General features: G+C 54.5%; 1 protein-coding gene across 1 annotated transcript; it reads left to right on the forward strand.

The window, feature by feature from the left end:
* Positions 1-5,962: 5,962 nt before the first annotated feature.
* Positions 5,963-19,060, forward strand: PVALB (parvalbumin). Its single transcript, XM_045555120.1, has 5 exons — positions 5,963-6,201; positions 6,590-6,657; positions 8,309-8,441; positions 9,674-9,783; positions 18,852-19,060. The coding sequence occupies exons 2-5, from the start codon at positions 6,597-6,599 to the stop codon at positions 18,878-18,880; spliced, it is 333 nt and encodes a 110-aa protein (XP_045411076.1). The 5' UTR covers positions 5,963-6,201; positions 6,590-6,596; the 3' UTR covers positions 18,881-19,060.
* Positions 19,061-19,980: the final 920 nt, after the last annotated feature.

Here is a 19,980-nt window from a genome sequence, read left to right on the forward strand (position 1 = left end):
GCCCACTTTCCCTCAGCGCGTGGCTCCCCACTTCCCCAGCAAGGACGCTGCACCCTGGCCTTGGACACCTTCCCGGGAGACCCAGAGGTGCTCGGAGGCTGCACCCTGCTCCTCCAGGTTTCTAGCCACGAAGCTACGCCCCGTCCTCTCCCTCTGGCAGGACAGGGTTCCTCACAGCCGCACCCACCCTGTGGTCACCGTGCAGGACGTCACAGCCTCCGAAGCCCTTTCTCAGCCATGACCTCATTTGGTATTCCCACAGTGGCCCTTGCTCTTCAGGTCCATTGTACACGTGAGGAAACTGAGGCCCAGAGAGGAGAAACGACTGGCTCAAGGCCACACAGCGGGTAAGAGGCAGAGCCAGGGCAGGGACTCAGGGCTGTCGGTCTCTGTGCCCCTCTCACCCCTTGGCCTCTCTCCCGGTGGTGAAACTGTGCTTAAATGTCGGAGAGGGGAGGCAGGAGAAACAAGGCCACAGGCTCAAAATCTGGCCGAGGAACGCGGCCGAGATTCCTCAGAGTTAGCACACGTCACCCCACACGGCTGACCTCATAAATATTATTAGACCCTGCAGTGTCCACCCAGCCCGCCAGGGCCCTGGACGCGAAGAACTCTGTATCCTGTTCCCAGCCACAGCAGGTGGAAATAGTGTGAACTAATGAAATAGCACCAGCGGAGCTAACAGCTGAATGCTCGTCTGCTGGCAGACGGCAGCTAAGAGACTGCTGACCCCCCCACACTGGGCTCCTCTCCTCACCAGCTGCGAGGCCAGAGCAGGCTTTGGGGAGAGCACTGGGTGTGGGTGGAGGCGGACAGACCAGGTTCTGGTCCCAGGGAGCTGTGTGACCTTGGGCAAGTGACTTGATATCTCTGAACCTCAGCTCGGTTCATCCATAAAAAGTTTTCATCTGCAAAAAGAGGATAATGGAATCCACTTCGATAACACATGTTGCTGGAACTTTACAGAAGTGTCCAGCTAAGGACAATGCATAATATTAGGGAACAGAGGGGGCATCCATGTGGGACTGTGGCATCTACCCATCTGCCCAGGTGCCTCATCCCTGTTCAGAGTAAGAAGCCTTGGCACTAGATGAAGACTCCATTGGGCACTGCTGCTGCCTTAAGCCAGATGTGGGGGGTGGGAGTTAGGTCCCACAGGGGCAGGGTGGGATTGGGGGTCTTAAATCCAGGAAAGCAACTTTGGGCCCCCGGATGAATGGTTCTCTCGAAGTCTGATGCATACTGACATCAAACTCACCAAAGACTTAGGGCATGAATCTCCCCGGTGCCTGGCTCACTTGGGCAGCCCTGGAGACTCATATCAGACTCATATCAATGACTGCTTCCGGGCCTTTGCTCAGAATCCCCTGCCTCACGCAATTCCAATGGTGTTGACATTCTACCCACTCCAAACTTGAAGGGGCTTGTGTTCCCCTGGTCACCCATAGTGACAGGTTCAGGGATGACATAGGATCGAACTGAACAAATTGCACCCAGTAAAACTCAACTCCGGGACATCCAATCAAGCTCGTGGGCCAGTGGACTCCTTTTCCACACAGGGCTTGGACCTGAACATTCATAGCACTGCAGGGGACAGCCAGCTTGTAACACTCAGGGGCCACCAAGTTTGAGAAGGTGGGCAACACAGCACAAGGTATTGCTGAGAAATAAGAGGTCTGGTGTCCTCATGACCATGTGTGGGTTCTGGATCAAGCCATACCTAGACCTTGTTGGACTTTTCCACCGCATCCATCAATTAAACCCCCCTTGTCCTAAGCCAGCCCGAGCCAGAATTTTCCCATCGCTTACAGGCAAAAAAGACCTGACCGATAAATCCATTTTCTGGCATCAAGGCTCTTGTAAAACTAACCAAATTAATAAAGTGAAGGCTGCTGAAATTAGCACAGATCAGAGCAAAGGGAACTGGATAATGCTTCAAGACATTCTACTCTGGCTCTGGGACATCTGTACCCTACTTCAAGTATTATGGGAAAAAGATGCTTCAGAATCAGAAAGACCTGAGTTTAAATCCCAGCTCTCCACTCACTAGCTGTGTGACCTTGGGCAAGACAACCAACCTCTCTGAGACTCTATTTCTTCAAACCTCTGAGGGCTATAATAGGGCCAAGAGAGATGATGTACCTAAAGCACTAGAACACAGTAGGTGCACAATAAATGTACCCCCAAACTATGGGTCAGCCCATCTAGATTCTCTTAACTGCAGGTACACAGACCTATGAGGACCAAAGGAAAGGCCACCCTGGTCCTCGAGAATTCACTCATGGTGGGTGCTGCCCCTAATCTTCTATTGGTCTTATCCAAGAGGCGGGATCGCATGGAAGAAAGGGGCAAGTGCTTTGGAGTCAGAGAAACATGAAATCCTACCTCTGCTCTGTGACCTTAGGCAAGTTGCCTAACCTCTCTGAGCCTTGTTCTTTCATCAGTAAAATGGGGAAGGTATTCCTTACCTCTTTAAGGGGTGATGGGAATGAACACATGATGCCATCACTGTACCCAGCAGTGTTCAACAGACAAGCGTCAGTATTTTCCAGGCCCTGGCCAGGGATCTTGCTCAAGGATTCACCCTCAAGACTGTGTTGTACCCCTGCCCCCTGAGCTCAGCCATGCCCACAACTTCAACTCCTTGACCTCCCTGTGACCACCAACTCCCTATGTCCAGCCCTGACCTCACCTCAGGGTTCAGACCTCCTGGGCTTCTCCACCAGAAGGTCCTCCAGGCACCCCGAACCCAGCTCAAGCTCTTGGCTCCCCCACTACTCTCTGTGGGATTTGGGTAAGTCACTTTGGCCTTGGTTTCTTCATCTCTAACGTGACGTAGGTTGCAGCAGTTTGTACTAGATCACCCCGGAGGCTGTCCCAGCCCTAACGTCCTGGGATTCTTCATGCCAGCGCACCGTGTCCTCAGCCGGCACCACCTCCTCCCTGGACTCACCACCTTCATAAACAGCACCACCTTCCTGCAATGAACCTGGACTTGGAAACTTAGACTCAATTCGGAATTGTCCCTTTTGTTCATGCCACAGCCCAAGTCTGGAAGGCTCTCCCTTGGAGATGCACTCCTCCCTGTTGCTGCCACCACCGTCTTCACCCAGGCCCCTGCCCCAAACATCCAGGCTCCAGCCCTGGCCCCAGCCCATGTTGTCCCCTCTGCTCCTGCCATCCCTGGAGCCTCCTTTGCAAACAGCCTTTGCAGGAAGCCTGGGCCTCCTCATGTCACTGTCAAGAACTGGACGATTCTTTTTAAGCTTGGGGATGAGGGGAGAAACATTTCACGGTGTTTATAGTACACACTCAATAAATATTTGTTGAATTCATTTGCTCATTCATGCTTTTCAAAACACAACCTTCAGACAGTCATCTCCAATCCAAGACAGACATCAGCGATCCTTTTGCAAATCACGACAGCTTTGGGCCTTGTTCCACTTGTATGTGGCATTTTGCATACAATTTCAGGGGGTCTCACCTTCCCCCTCAAGCCCATCCATAGAGCACAGTCTGCCTTGATTGAGCTCATTTTACAGATGGGGAGACTGAGAGCAGAGAGAAGAAGGGACTTGTCTGAGAACACGCCGAGCATCTCTTTCTGCCGGGCACTGGATCATTTCACGAAAGTGCCAAGTCCACTCCCCGCCCCAGGTCCATAGCTCTGATCAGTAGGTCACCTAACATCTAGCGTCTTTGTGCTGTTTGCTGATCTGTGCAAGAGCAGTTGTGGCGACATGGCAAGGCTGCAGAGAGAAGACGATGGATGGGTAGGACCTGGCCCAGTCTCCTGCTCAAAGGACAATTCTTCTTCCATTCTTTTCCTTGCCTTTTCTCTTACTTTCCTTGCAGGATTTTGAGGGAGGAAATGTTGCTGTCATCTAGAGTGGTCACAGAAGACTTCGTGGAAGAGGCGAGCCCTGCCTGAGCCTCGATTTTGGGTGCTGGAGGGTGGCAGAGGCCAGGGGTTATTAATAGGCCTGGCTCGATGGGCCCAGGGAGGGTGAATGTGATACAGACACCCAGCACCACGGTTGGGGAGTACCTGACACCGGAAGGGGAGGGGGCCGGGGGCTGGGGGGGCACCACCTCCCAAAATAGCCAGGGCAGAAGCCTATATAGGCGGCCATCCCACCACCAGGCTCACTTCCCAACAGGAACTCCCACCAGCCCAGCCTTGCAGTGCAGGTTCCATCCCTCCACCCCCACCCGAGGTGAGTGGCAGCCACTGAGGTTGGAGGAGGACAGAGGGATGCCGCAGGATGAGGCCAGCTGGAAGGACAGCCACATCTCCCCTTCCCTCAGTGCCCAGGGGTGGGGGTGGCGATGCTCAAAGCCAGGCAGCTGTGGAGTCCAGGGCTGAGAGTAAGAATTCCTGGGTTCTCCTCCTGACTCCTGGTGTGGCCTGGGACAACTCTCTCCCCCTGGCTGGGCCTCAGACTCCGCATCTGTGGAACCAGAGGGGCGGAGCCAGACATCTGTGGACTCTGGTGATGCCATCAGAGGGGACACAGAGGGCAGAGGATTCCGGAGGAGGACTATGGAGGGCTGATGGGTGACCTAACAACCTTGTCTGATGCTCCAGCCGCGGGGCTCGGGCCCAGAGAGGGTGTCAGGTTGATGGGAGGGCTCAGCAGCAGGGAGGGCTGCAGGGAGGAGAGAGAAGAGTGGGCCTCTGTTGAGGCTCCAGACTTTGCCATGGGCTCCGTGTTTGGGGACTCTCCAGGAGCCACCATGTGGCTCAGATGCATGAGACTTAGAGCTGGGTCCCGGGCACCAGGGAGGACCACCAAGAGGGTCACTGAACTCCAAGTTAGTAGAGCCGGAAGTGGGCCCTCCTCTGCCACTGTCTCACTGTGTGTCCCTAGGCCAGTCATGACCATCCGGACTCAGTTTCCCTACCAATGTAGCATAAGGGTCCCTCAGCTGGGGGAACGGACTCTCCACCTAGGCCGCTGGAGTGAGCTGAGCCTGGGAGCTAAAATGACAGCACAGAAGCTCAGCATGTCGGAGTCAGTGGCCTGGCTGGGGGCAAGGGGCAGAGGCAGCAGGGACCAGGGCAGCCAGGGGCTCCTGGGAAGGGCCCGGGCTGAGAGATAGCAGGTCGGGAGCTGCCGGCTCGGGGCCTTGGAAGCCAGCTGGCGGGCTGCTGCCCAAAGGAGCTGACTCACAGGCAGGGGGCAGCTGGAGCCAGCAGCAGCGACCTAAGGTTTCCAGGAAGGGCAGCCATCCAAGGCTGAGCGGGAGAGACAGTGTTGACAGCGAGCGCCAGGGAACTTGAGCGACTGACTGGGCAGCTAAGCAGCTCTCTCTGGTCCCCACCACAAGGGCCACCACCATCCCAGCCGCTGCCTACCTGCCATACCTTAGGTTGGAGTCCCTAGGTCCCACTAGAAGGGACCGCCCGTCTAACACAATAGAGGGAGACAGAAGCCCAGAAAGGAAGGTCACAAGCCAAGGTCATGCAGGGACTTAGTGCAGCCCAAGATCTAGGACCCAGGCCTCCTGCCTCCCTGACCAGCGCTCACATGCTCCAGAGGTAGCTTGTTGCAGCTGGATCCTTGTGGCCCCATGGGGAAGATGTAACCAGTCTCCAGCTCCATAAAGACAGGAGTGTCACATTTCCCAGAAGTGCAGTACAGACCCCCAAGCCTGCGTAATTGGTCTAGAAAGTGTGGTGGGATGGTGCCACCCTCACCCCAAACATGCCCGGGGCCTTCTAGGAGGGTGCGTAGAGATTCCCAGTAGTTCTCCATCCTTCCCTCCCACAGTCGGTTTATGGGAATGAGGAGAGTCTGCACCCTCCCTCCCCTGGGACCCAGGAGACCAGTAAAGTGAGTAGTTAGTAGAGAGCTAAGTCAGCAAAAAAAAAATTAAATAAGTAAATAAATAACTAAAGTCAGGTTTCCGAATGCACATCTCTGGCCAGATGTGGGAAAGGGTACCCGCAAAGGGCCCCAGCAGCTCCTGCCTGTCCCTGTCCCTGCCACCCTCTCCCTGGGTCCAGTGGGTCAGGTTTCATGACCTCAGCGCTCAGATTTTGCAGCATAAATTTGCATCCAGGACAGACCAGAGCAAAGGCAGAGGTGGGAGTGGAGAGAAAAAGGGAGCAGGGCTGAGGAGCCCACGGGGGTGCGGGCTGGCGCCTGCCGGTCCAGTATCCTCCCCACGCGGCAGGACAGCCTCCGAGGTGCCCAGGTAGGAGACCCCGCGCCTCCTGCGTGCCCTTGACGCAGGCGGACTCTCCAGACCCAGCGGTGACGCGGGCGCTCCCTAAATTCCAGAGGTGGCCCCTTCCCCTCCTGCCCCGGCCGAAGCCCCAGGATCCCGAGGGCCCCTGGCGGGACTGGGCGGAAACGGGAGCCGAGCCGGAGCGGGAGCAGGCGGGCGCCCTCCCGCCCGCGGCCCGCGCTCCTGGGCGGCGCGGCTGGACTGAGCCGTCCCGGCAGCGCGCAAAGCCGGGCGACCCTGGCGCGGTGCCAGGCCGGGCAGGCGGCGCGCAGCACTGCAGCGCTGGTCATATGAGCAGAAATGATGAGAAAAGCACTTTTTAATCTTTTCGCACTTGCTCTGCCCGCTCAAACAGTTGCAGGATGGCGATGACAGACTTGCTCAGCGCTGAGGACATCAAGAAGGCAGTGGGAGCCTTTACGGGTGAGCAGCACGCTGCCCTCCCCACCCCTCTCCCCTCGTCCACCGCCCTCGCCCCTGCACCTTGCAGGTCTGCGGCCACCGGCTCCTTCCCAGCGCTTTTCTGCCCAGGCCTGCGGGGTCCGGGCGGAGGTGTCCTCAGCAGTCCCCAAACTCCGTCCGGGCGGGACTTGGCACAGGCAGCGGGCGGGGAGGCTAGCGCCCTGCCGGAGCAACAGAAACTTGCCGGCGCCAAAAGCTGGGTGGCCACCCTGGGAGGACTCAGGGTCCGAGACCAAGGGCAAAGACCAGGGTCGGGGGAGGGACCTCCGGGGTCCTTGTGCTCGCGCGGACTTTTCCTTTAAGGCGCGCGGAGGGGATGCAGGCGCGCACTCCTCTCCAAGCAATCGCTTTCCTGGACCCCCATTCTGGACGGGACTTTTCCTGGCCCGCCGTGGCAGTTGTTGGCCCCCGACTGTCTGAATTCCCTCCCAGGGCTCAGAGCGCCTCTCCCCTGACGGACTTGCGGGCGAGGTGACCTTCTGGAGCCGGCGATCGGCTCTGCCCAACCCTGCACGGAGCATCCTCAGCGCCTTCCAGCCTCTTAGGCGGGCCAAGGGAGGGGAATGCCAGTCTTACTTCTCCGGGGCTGCCCGGGACTACAGGGCTTAGCTGCCGGCCTTCCTCCTTTCCATTGCCCAGATGGGAAACTAGGGGACCCGCGCAGAGAGGATGAGAGACTGTCCCAAGGTCACTTAGCACGGCAGAAGGGGTGTTAGAACTGGGGTCGCCTCCAGGTCTTGGACTCCCACCCTAGTGTCAGCGGCAGACAGGACAATTTTCCTTTCCAAGAGACCCCACCACCACACACACACATACATAAGGTACACAATCTTACATTGTACCCTTTCCCAGGTGTTCTGAAGAATGAGCTCCAGACATAAAAAATGGGAGGAGGGAAGGATCCCCCCATTTCCTTTCTGCTTGGCGCCCCTCCCCTGTGCACAAGAACCTCTGGGAAGCCCCCTGCTCAGGGTGCTGTGATAACCGACCCCCTTCCCCTCGAGCCCACCTGGCTACCCATGAGAAGAAACTTAACTGGAAATTCCTGGGGAGCCTTCCGACCCCCCTCCAGACAGACACACTGCCACTGGAATGGATTTCTGTGGCAAAGCCAGGACTTCTGGGTCCTCCCCTCCTCCCACTGTGTGACCTTGAGAGAAACTTGTCCTTTCTATGTCACTTTTTCTGGCAACAGTCTGTGATCAGGAAAGAAGGTTGACCCTCCTCCCTACGACTCCATGGTCACAGCACCTTCAACTCCCCGGCCCACTCCCACCCAGCCACACCCAAAAGGCTTTGTGGACACAAAGTTTCTCAAGAGAACAGAAGTCTCTGGTTGGGGCTTAGGTGCTGCCCCCCACTAGGGAAAGGTGCAGGGGAAACGGGGAGCAGGCTCGAGAGCCAGGGAGGTCTGGGTGTGAGCCCACCTCTTCCACCTCCGGCTGGTGACCTTGGACAGAGCATCCTCCCCTGGCCAGGATGGAGGAGCGTTGCTCCCATTCCCAGCACTGGCACGTGGGAGTCCATCACTAAATGCCCAGACACCCCCACTCCCCGTCCTTCTCTACTGTCCCTTCTTGGTCCTCATTTGACTCTGCTCCTCCCCCCACAGCCACCGACTCCTTCGACCACAAAAAGTTCTTCCAAATGGTTGGCCTGAAGAAAAAAAGTGCAGACGACGTGAGGAAGGTGTTCCACATCCTGGATAAAGACAAGAGCGGCTTCATTGAGGAGGAGGAGCTGGGGTAAGCTGCGGGGAGGGGACTGGGGGTTGGGACTCTTGTTCTAAGTTCCCATCACACCTGGCCTTCTCTCTGCAACCTTCACAGAGAGTAACCGTAGTGACCCCAGGGCTCACACCCAGGAAGCCAGCGGTGGGGGGACCCTTCCCAGCACTGCTGCTTCTGAAGAGCAAAAGCCTCATTTGAAAGTGCAACTAACTAGGTTAAATTATAGCCACTTAATATTGCTAATGGAAAGATGCTACTTAATAATTTAATACAGATGAAGAGACAGTTTTTCTTGCTGCCTAACACCACAGGCAAGGAAGAAAACATTCACTTGAGTATTTCATTGATTTTCATTTGTCTAAAAGGCACCTTCCAGCATCCTGCAGACCCCACCCCTTCGGTACCAGCGCAGTTTGGAGCAATTTCTGGGCCAGCTCGGGACACAGAGCTAGCTCTGGGTTTTCAGGGATTCTTAGAGTGAAGCAGAGGAGGAGGCTATGGCTAGGAAAGTGCAAACCGCATCAGCAAAGACACCTCTCATCATCGTATCACCCCTTGGCCACCTGGCACGTCTGCCGACCCAGCTGTGCCTTCTGTCACCCTCTGGCCAAGACTGCCTTGGATTTTGTCAATAAGAGAAGGGGGAGGGTGCGGAGAGAGGGCGCCATGCCCATTCTGTGTCTCCCCCAAACCATATCACTCGGGTACCCTCTGAACCTTCTCCTTCTACCCACTCACGTGTGCACAGAGGCTGGCTGCCCCTGGTCTCCAGACATCACCCCATCCAGGAAGCCTCCCCCTGACCCCTCGCTCACCCAAGTGGGTGGCTGCACCCCTCTCTGTGTCCTCCTTCACTGTGTCCATCACACCGTGAGGTCTCTCTTGGAGCACTTGACCTCCTCCCCACTTTCTCAGTTCCTTCCTAAGGTCACCTCCATGCCCCCAGTTTCCAGCAGAGCCTTGACACAGAGAAGACACTTAGTAGATATTTGTTGAAAAGATTAACAAACGCAGGTGCACTGCCTGAGGTGGGACTGACCCTTCTCTGTGGACAGCCTGTCCTTCCCTGCACACGCACCCACGAAGGCACAGCCACCGACCAGGCTGCCTGGCGCAGCGCAGCTGCATGCGTGCCACACTTGCTGCCTGTCCCTGCTGCCCCCTTCCCCTGTGCAGATGCCAGCCCACCACTGTGTGTGGTGGCCCTGCGAGTAATCTCAGCCGACTCTCTCCCTTTCCTCCTCCAGATTCATCCTAAAGGGCTTCTCTCCAGATGCCAGAGACCTGTCTGCTAAAGAAACCAAGACGCTGATGGCTGCTGGAGACAAGGACGGGGACGGCAAAATCGGGGTTGATGGTAGGTAGCCGTGACCCAGGGTCTGGGCATATCGTGGGTCTTGGGATATTTGGATGCTGAGAGTTTCAAGCCGTGTCTGTCACAAGGACGGGGAGATAAAGGGCCCCTCACCATCCAAGATGAGAAGAAGAAAGGCCATCCGTTAGGTCTGAGAGCTCTGTCACATATACCAGGCAAAGAAAAACTGATACATTTTTCTAGATTTGAACAACCCAAAAGGAACTAGTTCTCTTTTTTTCCTCCTCTGGGTATGGACGCAGGAGAATTTGAGGTTTTCCCTGAGCCTTGCCTGCATCTTTGTGTAGCTCTGGTCTGGGCCCTGCCCACGCTGGCTGTGTGACCGTGGCCAGTGTTTCCCATCCTCTGGGCCTCTGTCTCCCATCTGTAACCTGAGAAGATGAGGCCAGCTGATCCCCAAGGACCCTCTGCCTCTCATGTTCTCAGATCCCAGGATGGAAATTCCTTATCTCCTGTCCTTCTTGGCATCGTGCCCTGGTGTCCCATAACCTCAAGTCTCAAAACCTATTTTGGCTTCACTCAAGTATACCATTCCAGCGTCGCAGGCGAGCCAGCAATCAGCTGGGAATTTGGAAAGAGAATACCTGGTCCTACCTTGCCTTTCAAGCTTCGCTCTTAGCATAGGCAAGGGGCGGGTGGCACACCGTCCCACGTCCTTCTCCACTGGGCTCTGCCTGGCATCCGTGGAGCACATCCCAGCATTGTGATCTCCCTTAGCATCGTGACATGCTTGGCAGTCATTGCCACTCGGCAGGTGGGCACGTGGACATCGAAGGTGCTTAGCCTAGTTCAGAGAGAGAGGAGGCAGTGGTGGAGCAGGGGTTTAGAACCAGGTCTGAATGAGTCCTTTGCAGCATGCTCTGCCACCCTCTGTCCTCCTGACGGTCCTTTCTGCCAATCTCAGGGAAAACTGTGTAGGTGCTTGGCCTCTGGGCCTAGACTGCCTGGGTTCAAATCCCAGTCCTGCCACTTTCTAGCTGTGAGACCTTGGGCCATTTACATAACTACTCTGGGCCTCAGTTTTCTCATCTCTGAACTAAGGATAATGACAGTTCTTATCTCAGAGGGTGGTTATGAGGATTAGATGTGTTAATATGTAAAATGCTTACAGCAGTGTCTGGCACAGAGTAAATGCTATATACGTGTCTGTTAGCTAATTTTTTTAAAAGAGACAGGGTTGCATTCATCCTTTTATCCCCAGTATCCAGCTGAGAGCTGACCCAAAGCAGGTACTTAATCAATGTCAGCCACCTGAGCATAAAGTCCAGACCCTCATGCTCTCTGCCCCTCGCCAGCCGTGACCTTGAATGCACCATCCCTCCACACAGAGGTTCCCTTGCCTGGGAAATGGTTGCACAAACTTTTCCTGAGGCCCATTTGGGCTCGTGGTGAAAATTTAGTGTTTGTAGACACAAAATTGCTTTGGGAAAGGTACAAGGATTCTGAAAGTGAGTATGAGTTTATTAAAATTTTATTTTCTGCCAGAAACAAGAATGGAGAATCTCTACCAAGGTCTGATGCAGGGAGTCCCCCAGCCATGTGATGCCAGCTGCCCTTCTTGTTTGGGAAGGAGGGAGGCGGTTTTAAAGGAGTGGAGCGGAGGGTCTGGGGGGCATTGGTGGCTTGGCTGCTCCTGTGTTCCAGTGAGTGGCAGATCCTCCCCCAGTGCCCCTGTCCTCACCAAACCACTCATCAGACCTCTCCACCCCAAGCCCTGGCTCCCACCGTGACCCCCACCCAGGCCTCCAGACCTGCCTCCCATTTTCATGTGCAGCCAGTATGCCCCAGCTCAGAAGCCCTGGCAGGGTCTTCATGGCTGGCTGCTCCAGACAACCTAAATGACCACGAGAAACCAGCCAGACCCTGGCCCGGTTCCCTGCCTCCCCACCCCCTCACCCCCACCCACTGCACTCAGATCTTAAAGCGACAAGTAAACTCTTCCAGCAGAGCCAGCAGATGTTTTCTGAGATGAATCAGGCCGATTTTCTGGCTGGGTGCCCTGGTCAGCAGCTCCGTGACCCTGAGCCCTGGCTTCCTCACCTGTAAACTGGCATGGTAACATGGGAGTGCTGAGTGCAGCACCCGGCACATAGTAAGTGCTCAATAAATGGCAGCTGTGATACTATTTTTATTCTATCTGCACACTGCTTGCAGTTCTATGTATATATAAGAAAACAAATGACCCTGCCAGGCAGGGGCAGAGAGCGCAGACAGTGGGCACTGTGCAGATTTGGAGGCTGTGGGCAGGAATGCCACAGGCTGGGAGGGACAGAGAGAGGGAGGTCCAGGCAAGGCGTGGGCACCAGCAAAGGTTGGAAAGTTCGGGTTGTGTTCGGAAACGGGCAAGATGACTGGTTTGCAGAGGGCGAGAGGGGAGAATTATTACTAGGCCTATAATGTGTGTACAGCCCAGCGCTGGGCTCTGTACAAGTGTCACCTCATTTGACCTTGGGATGACGGAGGACACAGGTGCAGGTGCAGAAAGAGCAGCTCAGGGGGCCCAAGGTCACACTGCCAGCAAGCGCCAGGGCCAGGATTTAAGCCCAGATCCGCCTGACAGCACAGTGCAGGCCTCCATCAAGCTCGTGGGCAAGAGATGAAATAGACAATGAGTGCGGACACCCCTCCCCCACTTCCACCCCAAGCACGGGAGGGGCAGGTGTGGTGGTGCCCAGGGGCTGGCGACATAGGAGGCAGGGCCTCTCGCAGGACCCAGGAGCTTCTGCTCCAGATGCTCTGCTTTGCTGCCGGCTCCATAAAGGCCAGAGGGTCTGCGCCCCACCTTCCAGCAGGAGGATGCCTTCAACGCCCAGGGGACCTGGGGCAAGTCACGGGACCCCTCTGACCTTTAGGTGCCCAGTCTTTAAAACCAGGGGTCAGATCACTAGCCGATCACTGGGGTCCATTCCAGCTCTGGGATTTCGCAGATGTCCCAGTGGATAAATCTCTCCGCAGAGGACCAGTTGAGTACTTAGGCTCAGCTGTGCGACCGTGAATGTTGACAGCAACAGCGTCTAACTTTGTGGGGCATTCAGTGCATGCCAATCCTCCTAGCTGTCTTTGAGATGGATACTGTGACTATTCCCTCTTTGTAGATGAGGACACCAAGGCTCAGAGAGGCTGAGGCTTTGCCCAAACCCCCCAGGCTGGGGAGAGAACAGGTCAGGATCTGAGGGCAAGCCTGATATGGGTTCCAAAGTCTGTGACCTGAGCTGCCTGTGTCATTCATTCATTCATTCATTCATTCGAAGTTTGGTGAGCATCTGCCATAAAGGGATTTTATTTTTTGACTTATTGCTTGTTTCTCTCTGTCCATTAGGCTGTCAGCCCCACAGAGCAGGAACTTTGCCCCACAGCCTAGGAGAGAGCTGGGCACAGAGTGGGAGAACAAGAAAAGTCTGTTATTGAATGAATGAATGAACGTGCGTCCAGCTCTGGGGATGCAATGGCGAGGTAGCACAGCACCCGTGTGTAGGGAGAGCGGTCTGCTGGCCAAGGCTGCAGACACGTGCGGGCTGGGGACTTGCATGCAGCACGTGCTGGGGGAGCCCAGGACCAGGGACTGCCACTATTCCCAGCTCTGTTTGTCCTTTTGAAGGTGAATAACACTTACCAGGTGCTTTAAGATCCTGTACTGAAGGGAGGGGGTAGGAAGACAAAGTTCTAATAATAACCCTTTACATTCCTGTCTCTGGGGCAACTACTTCCAGGAAGCTTGAAGACTTTTATAGATGTGGTCGATTGATTCTCAAAGGCCACCCTGAAAGGCTGCTGCAGAGCTGGTAAAGGGGGGGATTTTAAGGCAGAAAAGGAGAAAGAAGCTGGAAAGGGGAGAAAGGTGCCAAAAAGCTCAGCTGCAGTTACAAAGCCTTGGAACAAAAGCAGGCAGGATGCTGAGTAGCAGGTGCCTGTCCAGGCACTTCACCTTCACCACAATGGTCTCAAACTGGGGCAGCTGTCAGAATCCCTGGAGGGCCTTTTGCAACACAGATGGCTGCCCGCACCCCTGATTCCTTAGGTGGAGCCCAGGCTTTTGCATAGTTCTATCAAGTTAGCAGGTGGTGCTGGTGGTCTCGGGAACCATGCTTTGAGAACCACTGCCTTACAATAATAAATAATCCTAGGAAGCAGTAGCCATCACTATCCCTGTTCTACAAGGGAGGAAACTGAGGCACCAAGAGTTTAAGTAACATGCCCAGGGACACTCCTTTGCAGAGCCGAGAGTGAGGCTCCATGATCTAGCCAGGACTGTGTGTCCCCGGCCCAGGCTCTCCAAATTCAGTGTGTACAGCCCGGCAGGAATCAAGGTCACCTTCCATGCCCACGTCCTGCTAAATACTGAACACAGGTCTTGCTTCTTTTCAGCCATTCAAACCTCACAACAGCTCCACCTTTATTACCTGTACAGACAAGGAAACTGAGGCCTGGGGGAGCAGAGCAACTTGCTACTAACCATTGGGGCCCGTTTCAACCCTGACCTGTAATATCTCACTATTGCCCCCAATGCTGGAGAAAAGATCCGCCCAGCCCACATGCACACATGCACGCACGTGATCTTAGTTACAGTGTCCCTGAAACCCATTCCTGGTGGCCCATCGGCTTTCGTAGGCTTTAAGCCTATTCCGACTTGAAAGCCTGTGGTTTGCTTCTTGCTTCTGTTGTTGAAAAATGTAGTCATAATTATTGCCTCACCGTGGCAGCCCAGCCACTCACATGCCTGAAGGCATTGCCTTTTCTGCTTCCCTCTGGCAAAATCTGTTCTCTTTTATCCTTAAGTAGCCTATTAACCGTCAGAGCATCCAGGGGTGGAGGAAGCCCTCGGGCTGCGGCGGCACACCTGAGTGCCTCGGAAAACAGAACCTGCCAAATGCCAAACGCATGGTACCAGCTGTGCGAATGGCTGTGAGTTTTCCTCTCCGAGGACACCCATGTCCCCATCTGGAAGGCAGGGAGAAAAATCCCAACCTGCCAGGATTACTGCTCCAATGAAGTGAATGTTCTGGAAATGATTCCTTTCCTCTTGTTTTATGTGAATGCTTTTACTTGTAAGTTACCTTGAAACCCTTTGGAAGTGGTGGAACCCAAGTCCTCCATGGAAGTGAAAATGAGTCTAAAATGGGAGAAAAGTGAGAGGGATGGAGGAGACGCCCCTGCCTCCCAGTAATTCCAGCCCTTCAGCCCCTATGGGATTGGATTTCCAAGCCGGACAGGCTGTGCACATGGGGCCAGCCCACAATCCTGATGGCAGAGCCCTAAGGTGTACGATCCTTTGTCCCATCTCATTGTGCCCTCGCACCAGCCTAATGAGGTCAAGGGGACACTGTTATTCCTACTGAGAGATGAGAAACTGAGGCGCAGTTAAGTGACAAAGTCACACAGCAAGTCCTTGGCCGGATGGGACCTGGGTCTCCTGACTCCGCCAGCTCCTCCCCCGAGCTGAGCTGAGACGCTGGAGTTATAAATGGCTTCTGTGCTTGGCAATCTGCTCCTTTTGATTCCCGCGTGGACTTTCCCGAGCGCTGGCCTTATGCTGCGCTAGATAAGATTTAGCAAGGGGAGAGGAAGCAGCCCTCCTTACGTAACCGGCCTAAAAGGGAGCAGCTGAAGACGGTCACTCTCCACCCGTCCCTCTCCTTCTCCTCTGGGGGTTACAGCTTGAGCGGAGCACAGAGCCCTTAGACTCCAGCCTTCGAGAAGGAGGTGCAGGCCGGCACGAGCCATGCCCAAGTTAGAATCTTCCTTGCTGGGTGACTCTCAGCCTCAGTTTCCCTGTAAATAAAACAAAGATTAGAAAGCCAATGGGACGGCACACCGGGCAGTGCCTGGCACAGAGTGAGCACCCAGGACTGTCTACGCCGCCTCCTTGCGGCTGTCTGGCTTGCCCCCGAATGACCCCGCCTCCCCGTTCTCGAGATGGGAAGGTGATCCCTGTCTGCAATACCAATTTATAAGAAACCGAGCCCTGGAGCTATTTCGAGGCGAGGTGATAAACCAGGAGGCTGGGTCCTTCATCCCAGTCCTCACGACAGAGGGAAGGAAGGAGCCTTCCAGCCGCTGACTCAATGGCCGGCTCGGTCTCGCTGTGGGCTACCAGTGTGTGCCGGGCTCACCTGTCAATAGCTTCTAAATTTGTCCAATCCCCAGAGCAGCCCGGACAGGCACAGACCTAATTAGGCTAATTTCAGTTTCCTAAGGGAAAGAAAAGAACAGAATCCTCTGGTCCTCTGAGCCTCCCTCCCACCCCCATCTCTGCCTTCCCTGTCTCTTTCTGATGGGACAATGAAGACGTCAGCAAGCCGGCCCCAGGGGGCCTTGAGCGAGTTTCCGACTGCAAAGGTAATGCCGTACTCACATGCCTTACAGAAGGAAGAATGTTCTGGATCCCTTCAAAGGAACACTCTCCCTCATACCTCAACATTATGAGTTCATTGAATTCTGTTCCCACTGTGTGCCAGACACTGTGCTAGGCACTCCTCGTCCATCAGCTTGTGTAGTCCTTACCGTAACCCCAAGAGGAGATATTCTCAGTGTCCCCATTTTAAAGATGAAGAAACTGAGGCTCAGAGACAGCGTTTCCATGGACGGAGGGGCGAGAGATGGGATTCTCACTCCATGGGGTAGATAGTGTTGGAAATTGGTACCCGGTCAGCTGGTTACTAGTTAGGCTTCCCATGTCCTCTGTTTATATCTTCCTTGTCCTTGTTAGTTTCAGGATTTTTGTGGTGACTGTTGTTTTTTTCAAAGTTCCAACCCGTGTCAGGTGTGGTAGGAAGAGCCAGGGGAGGTGGAAATAACACATATAAGCCACCAACTATGTGCCAAGCATCTTTCTGTATGTTCTTATCTGGTCTTTCCAACAGCCATGTGAGTAAGCATTATTATGCCCACTTTACAAATGAGAAAACTGAGGCTCAGAGAGGTAAAATAGTGACCTATGGCCACCCAGCCAGGGAGTGAGGGAAGGAGATGGAGACCCAGCTCCGGGGTTGCTGGAAGGTTGTGGACAGGTGCCAAGGTGGAGACAGGAAATAGCGGGGTCGAATGGAGACAAGCGATAGCAACCGGGACAATGACGCTAACAAACAAAGGTTGCGCTACTGTTTGCAGGGCCCCGCCCCCGAGGCAGGCAGTCCCAGGCGTCTCCCTGGCTTGGTGTCAGAGCAGCTTGATTGCAGCAGCTACCAGACAGATGCCGAGAGCTTGCTGTGCAACCAGCCCATGCAAGTGTTGCTGCTGGCTCCTCTGAGCGACGCTAGGAAGTAGTACCATCGTGAGCTTCATTTTACAGATGAGGAAACTGAGGCACGATGAGATGACGTATCTAGTCAAAGGTCACAGGAGCAAGAAGTGGGAGCTGGGAGTTGCCGCCCGGCTTGTTCGCTTAAACACCGCGTGAGGGCTGAAAGGGCATCTTCTCGACCTGACATCTCACTGATAAGAAAACCAAGACCAGAGAGGGTGAGGCATCTTGTCCAAGGACACGAGTGGATGGCAGAACCAAGACTAGAGCCCTGTCCTCCAGCACCAGTTCCCTACCCAGGACCCTACCTACTGCCGAATCAGGTGACCTAGACTTTGCAGGGTCCTTGTTTGGTCACTTGTTTTCCTCTAAGGAGAGACCTGGGCATTTTGGAGGAGGCGTGTTGGTAGGAGGTGTTAGTTAATTGGCTGGCTCCTAAGAGCTCTGCCCGGAGGCACGTACAGAGGCACAGAAGAGGGGTCCCTGCCCTCGGTTTGTCTACGACGTGCCCTGTTCAAGGTTCTGAGGGGACAGAATGAGAATCCTGTGTTCTCTGCAAAAAGCCAGGACATGTGGCAGTGGTGACGTCCCAGCTGCTTCCGAGTAGACAGCAGGGTGGGCAGAGGGTCTGAGTTAAGAGACATAGGAAACCCCAGAGCTCCAGAATCCTCCAAAATGCCGACCCTGCATCCCTGGAGAGTCCTTCGTTGGTGCCCCTCACACCGACAGGAGAGGGTGGTGTCTGTTTCCCACGCCAAACCCCCGGAAGGCGAGGAGTCCCTTCACCTGGCTGGGCCGGGGCCAGGTCATCCCGTGATATAACGTGTTGGTTTGGTTGGTTTTTGTTTTTTCGCTTTTTTATTTGGAAACAATTGTAGACTTGCAGAAGCACCACGATGGCACAGAGAACCCCATACACCCTCCACCCAGCTTCCCCACATGTTAATGCTCTACGTAACCATGGTCCAATGGTGAGAACTAAGAAATTACACAGCGAAGTTTTCACGTATGTTCCATACAAATATGGAGAGGGTGGAGCTTTGCTCAGGGGAGGACCAGATACTTTTTGTGGCCTTTTGGAAGCCATTGCACACCTAGTTTTTCATTTGTCTCTCACTAGGAATTATGACTGCCCCTCTGGTCGCCCCACGGTCAGACAAGGGAACCGAAACCCAGAGAGGTCCCCTTCCAGCAAACAGGGCTCAGCTCGGCCTGGAGCCCCTGCCTCTGGGTCCCCCACCTGTTCTCTCCCCACATCCCAACACTCATTTTCTGGGGCGATGGGGGCTTACCTGAGATTCTCTGCTCCCTGCTGGGCCTGAGACATGGCATCTCAAAGACACATGGTAGCACATGGTGGCAACTCCTTGTCCTCTCTTGTCTCCTGGGGAGAAGAACAGCAGAGAAGTCCAATGCTGGACTCTGAGCCTCAGTTTCCTCATCTGTAGCATAGTAATAATGCTATGCACCATAGAGGATTATTGTCAAAGGCCAATGAGATACTGTGTATAGAGTGTTTACAGTGGTACCTGGCATATGACAAACAGAAACTTATTATTGCTATTATTATTGTAGCTATTAATAATAGTCTTGTGTGTGACATGACATCATGAAACAAGAGATATGGTAGGCTCATCACTACCCATCTCACTTCATTCATTCGCCCATTCATTCCCACACTCTCTCTCCAGGAGTCCTGTAGCAGATGCAAAGCCAACAGGAACTGCTGTGCCGGCCCACGGTCAGGCCGTGGACAGTCTCTCTTGCAAATCCGCCTGTACTCACTTCCCTTTGTCATTTGCTTTTGCAGAATTCTCCACCCTGGTGGCTGAAAGCTAAGAGGCTCTGACTGTCCCAGGTCTTCCTGCCCCAAACACCCGATCTCAGCCCCTCTCGCCACCCTCCTGCGTTTCTATTCAGTTTGTTTATGTTATTTTTTACTCCTCCCATCCCCTGTGGCCCTGGAATGACACCACCGTTCTTCTGGAAAATGCTGGAGAAACAATAAAGGCTGTACCAACCAGACTCTGCCTGCTCAGGGATCCCACCTAGTGGGCCGTTGGCCTTCCAGACACCTGGGGAGGGAGAGGGGCCGGTCTTGACAGACAGAAATGACACAATGGAGAGAAAACTTACTGAGCCCTTCCTCTGCACATGGTATGAAGCATGGTACTCTCCAGGGGTTACCCAGGTAATCCTTGCAACTGCCCCATAAAGGGTGATGAATCTCCCATTTACAGATGCAGAAACTAAATCTCAGAGAGAGGAAGTGATGTGTCTCAGCCCACCCAGCTAGGGTGTGTTGATGCTGCTGTTTGAATGCAGGTCTGTGGATGGATGGATGGATGGATGGTGGATGAGCAGGTGGGTGGATGGATGGGTGGATGAATGGATGGGTGCGTGGGCAGGTGGATGGATGGATGGATGGATGGGTGCATGGGCAGGTGGATGGATGGATGGATGGGTGCATGGGCAGGTGGATGGATGGATGGATGGATGGATGGTGCATGGGCAGGTGGATGGATGGACGAGTGGGTGGATAGGTGGGTGGATGAGTGGGTATGTGGTTGGATGGGTGGGTATGTGGATGGATGGGTGGGTAGGTGGGTAGATACCCATTAAAACTCTTTTTGTTACAAATGACAGAAACCCAACTCAAAGTAACTTAAGCAAGAAAGGAAGAAAACAAAGGACTTGATTGGCTTATGTGCCTGAATAGACAGGGGTAGATCTTCAGTAACAGCTGGATCAAGAGGCTCAAGTGATATGAACGCAACTAAGTCCCTCTTGCCCTGCCTCTGAGCACTGCTGTCCTTTGTGCTCATTTGTCCTCAGGCAGGCTATCCCCTCATGATGGCAAGACTTCTCCAGCTGCTCGAGGTGTACACTCAGCAATACCAGCGAGAAAAGAGCTTCTCTTTCCTGATCACTCCCTCAGA

Source organism: Lemur catta, chromosome 6, assembly GCF_020740605.2.
Source record: "Lemur catta isolate mLemCat1 chromosome 6, mLemCat1.pri, whole genome shotgun sequence".
In the NCBI taxonomy this organism is placed as follows: Eukaryota; Metazoa; Chordata; class Mammalia; order Primates; family Lemuridae; genus Lemur; species Lemur catta.

What these genes read in the sequence shown, in the direction of transcription:
- PVALB (XM_045555120.1), top strand. Translation starts at nt 6,597, where the DNA reads ATGGCGATGACAGACTTGCTCAGCGCTGAGGACATCAAGAAGGCAGTG. An exon ending in GGCAGTGGGAGCCTTTACGG is followed by an intron (nt 6,658 to 8,308) that starts GTGAGCAGCACG and finishes CTCCCCCCACAG; the next exon opens with CCACCGACTCCTTCGACCAC. An exon ending in ATTGAGGAGGAGGAGCTGGG is followed by an intron (nt 8,442 to 9,673) that starts GTAAGCTGCGGG and finishes TTCCTCCTCCAG; the next exon opens with ATTCATCCTAAAGGGCTTCT.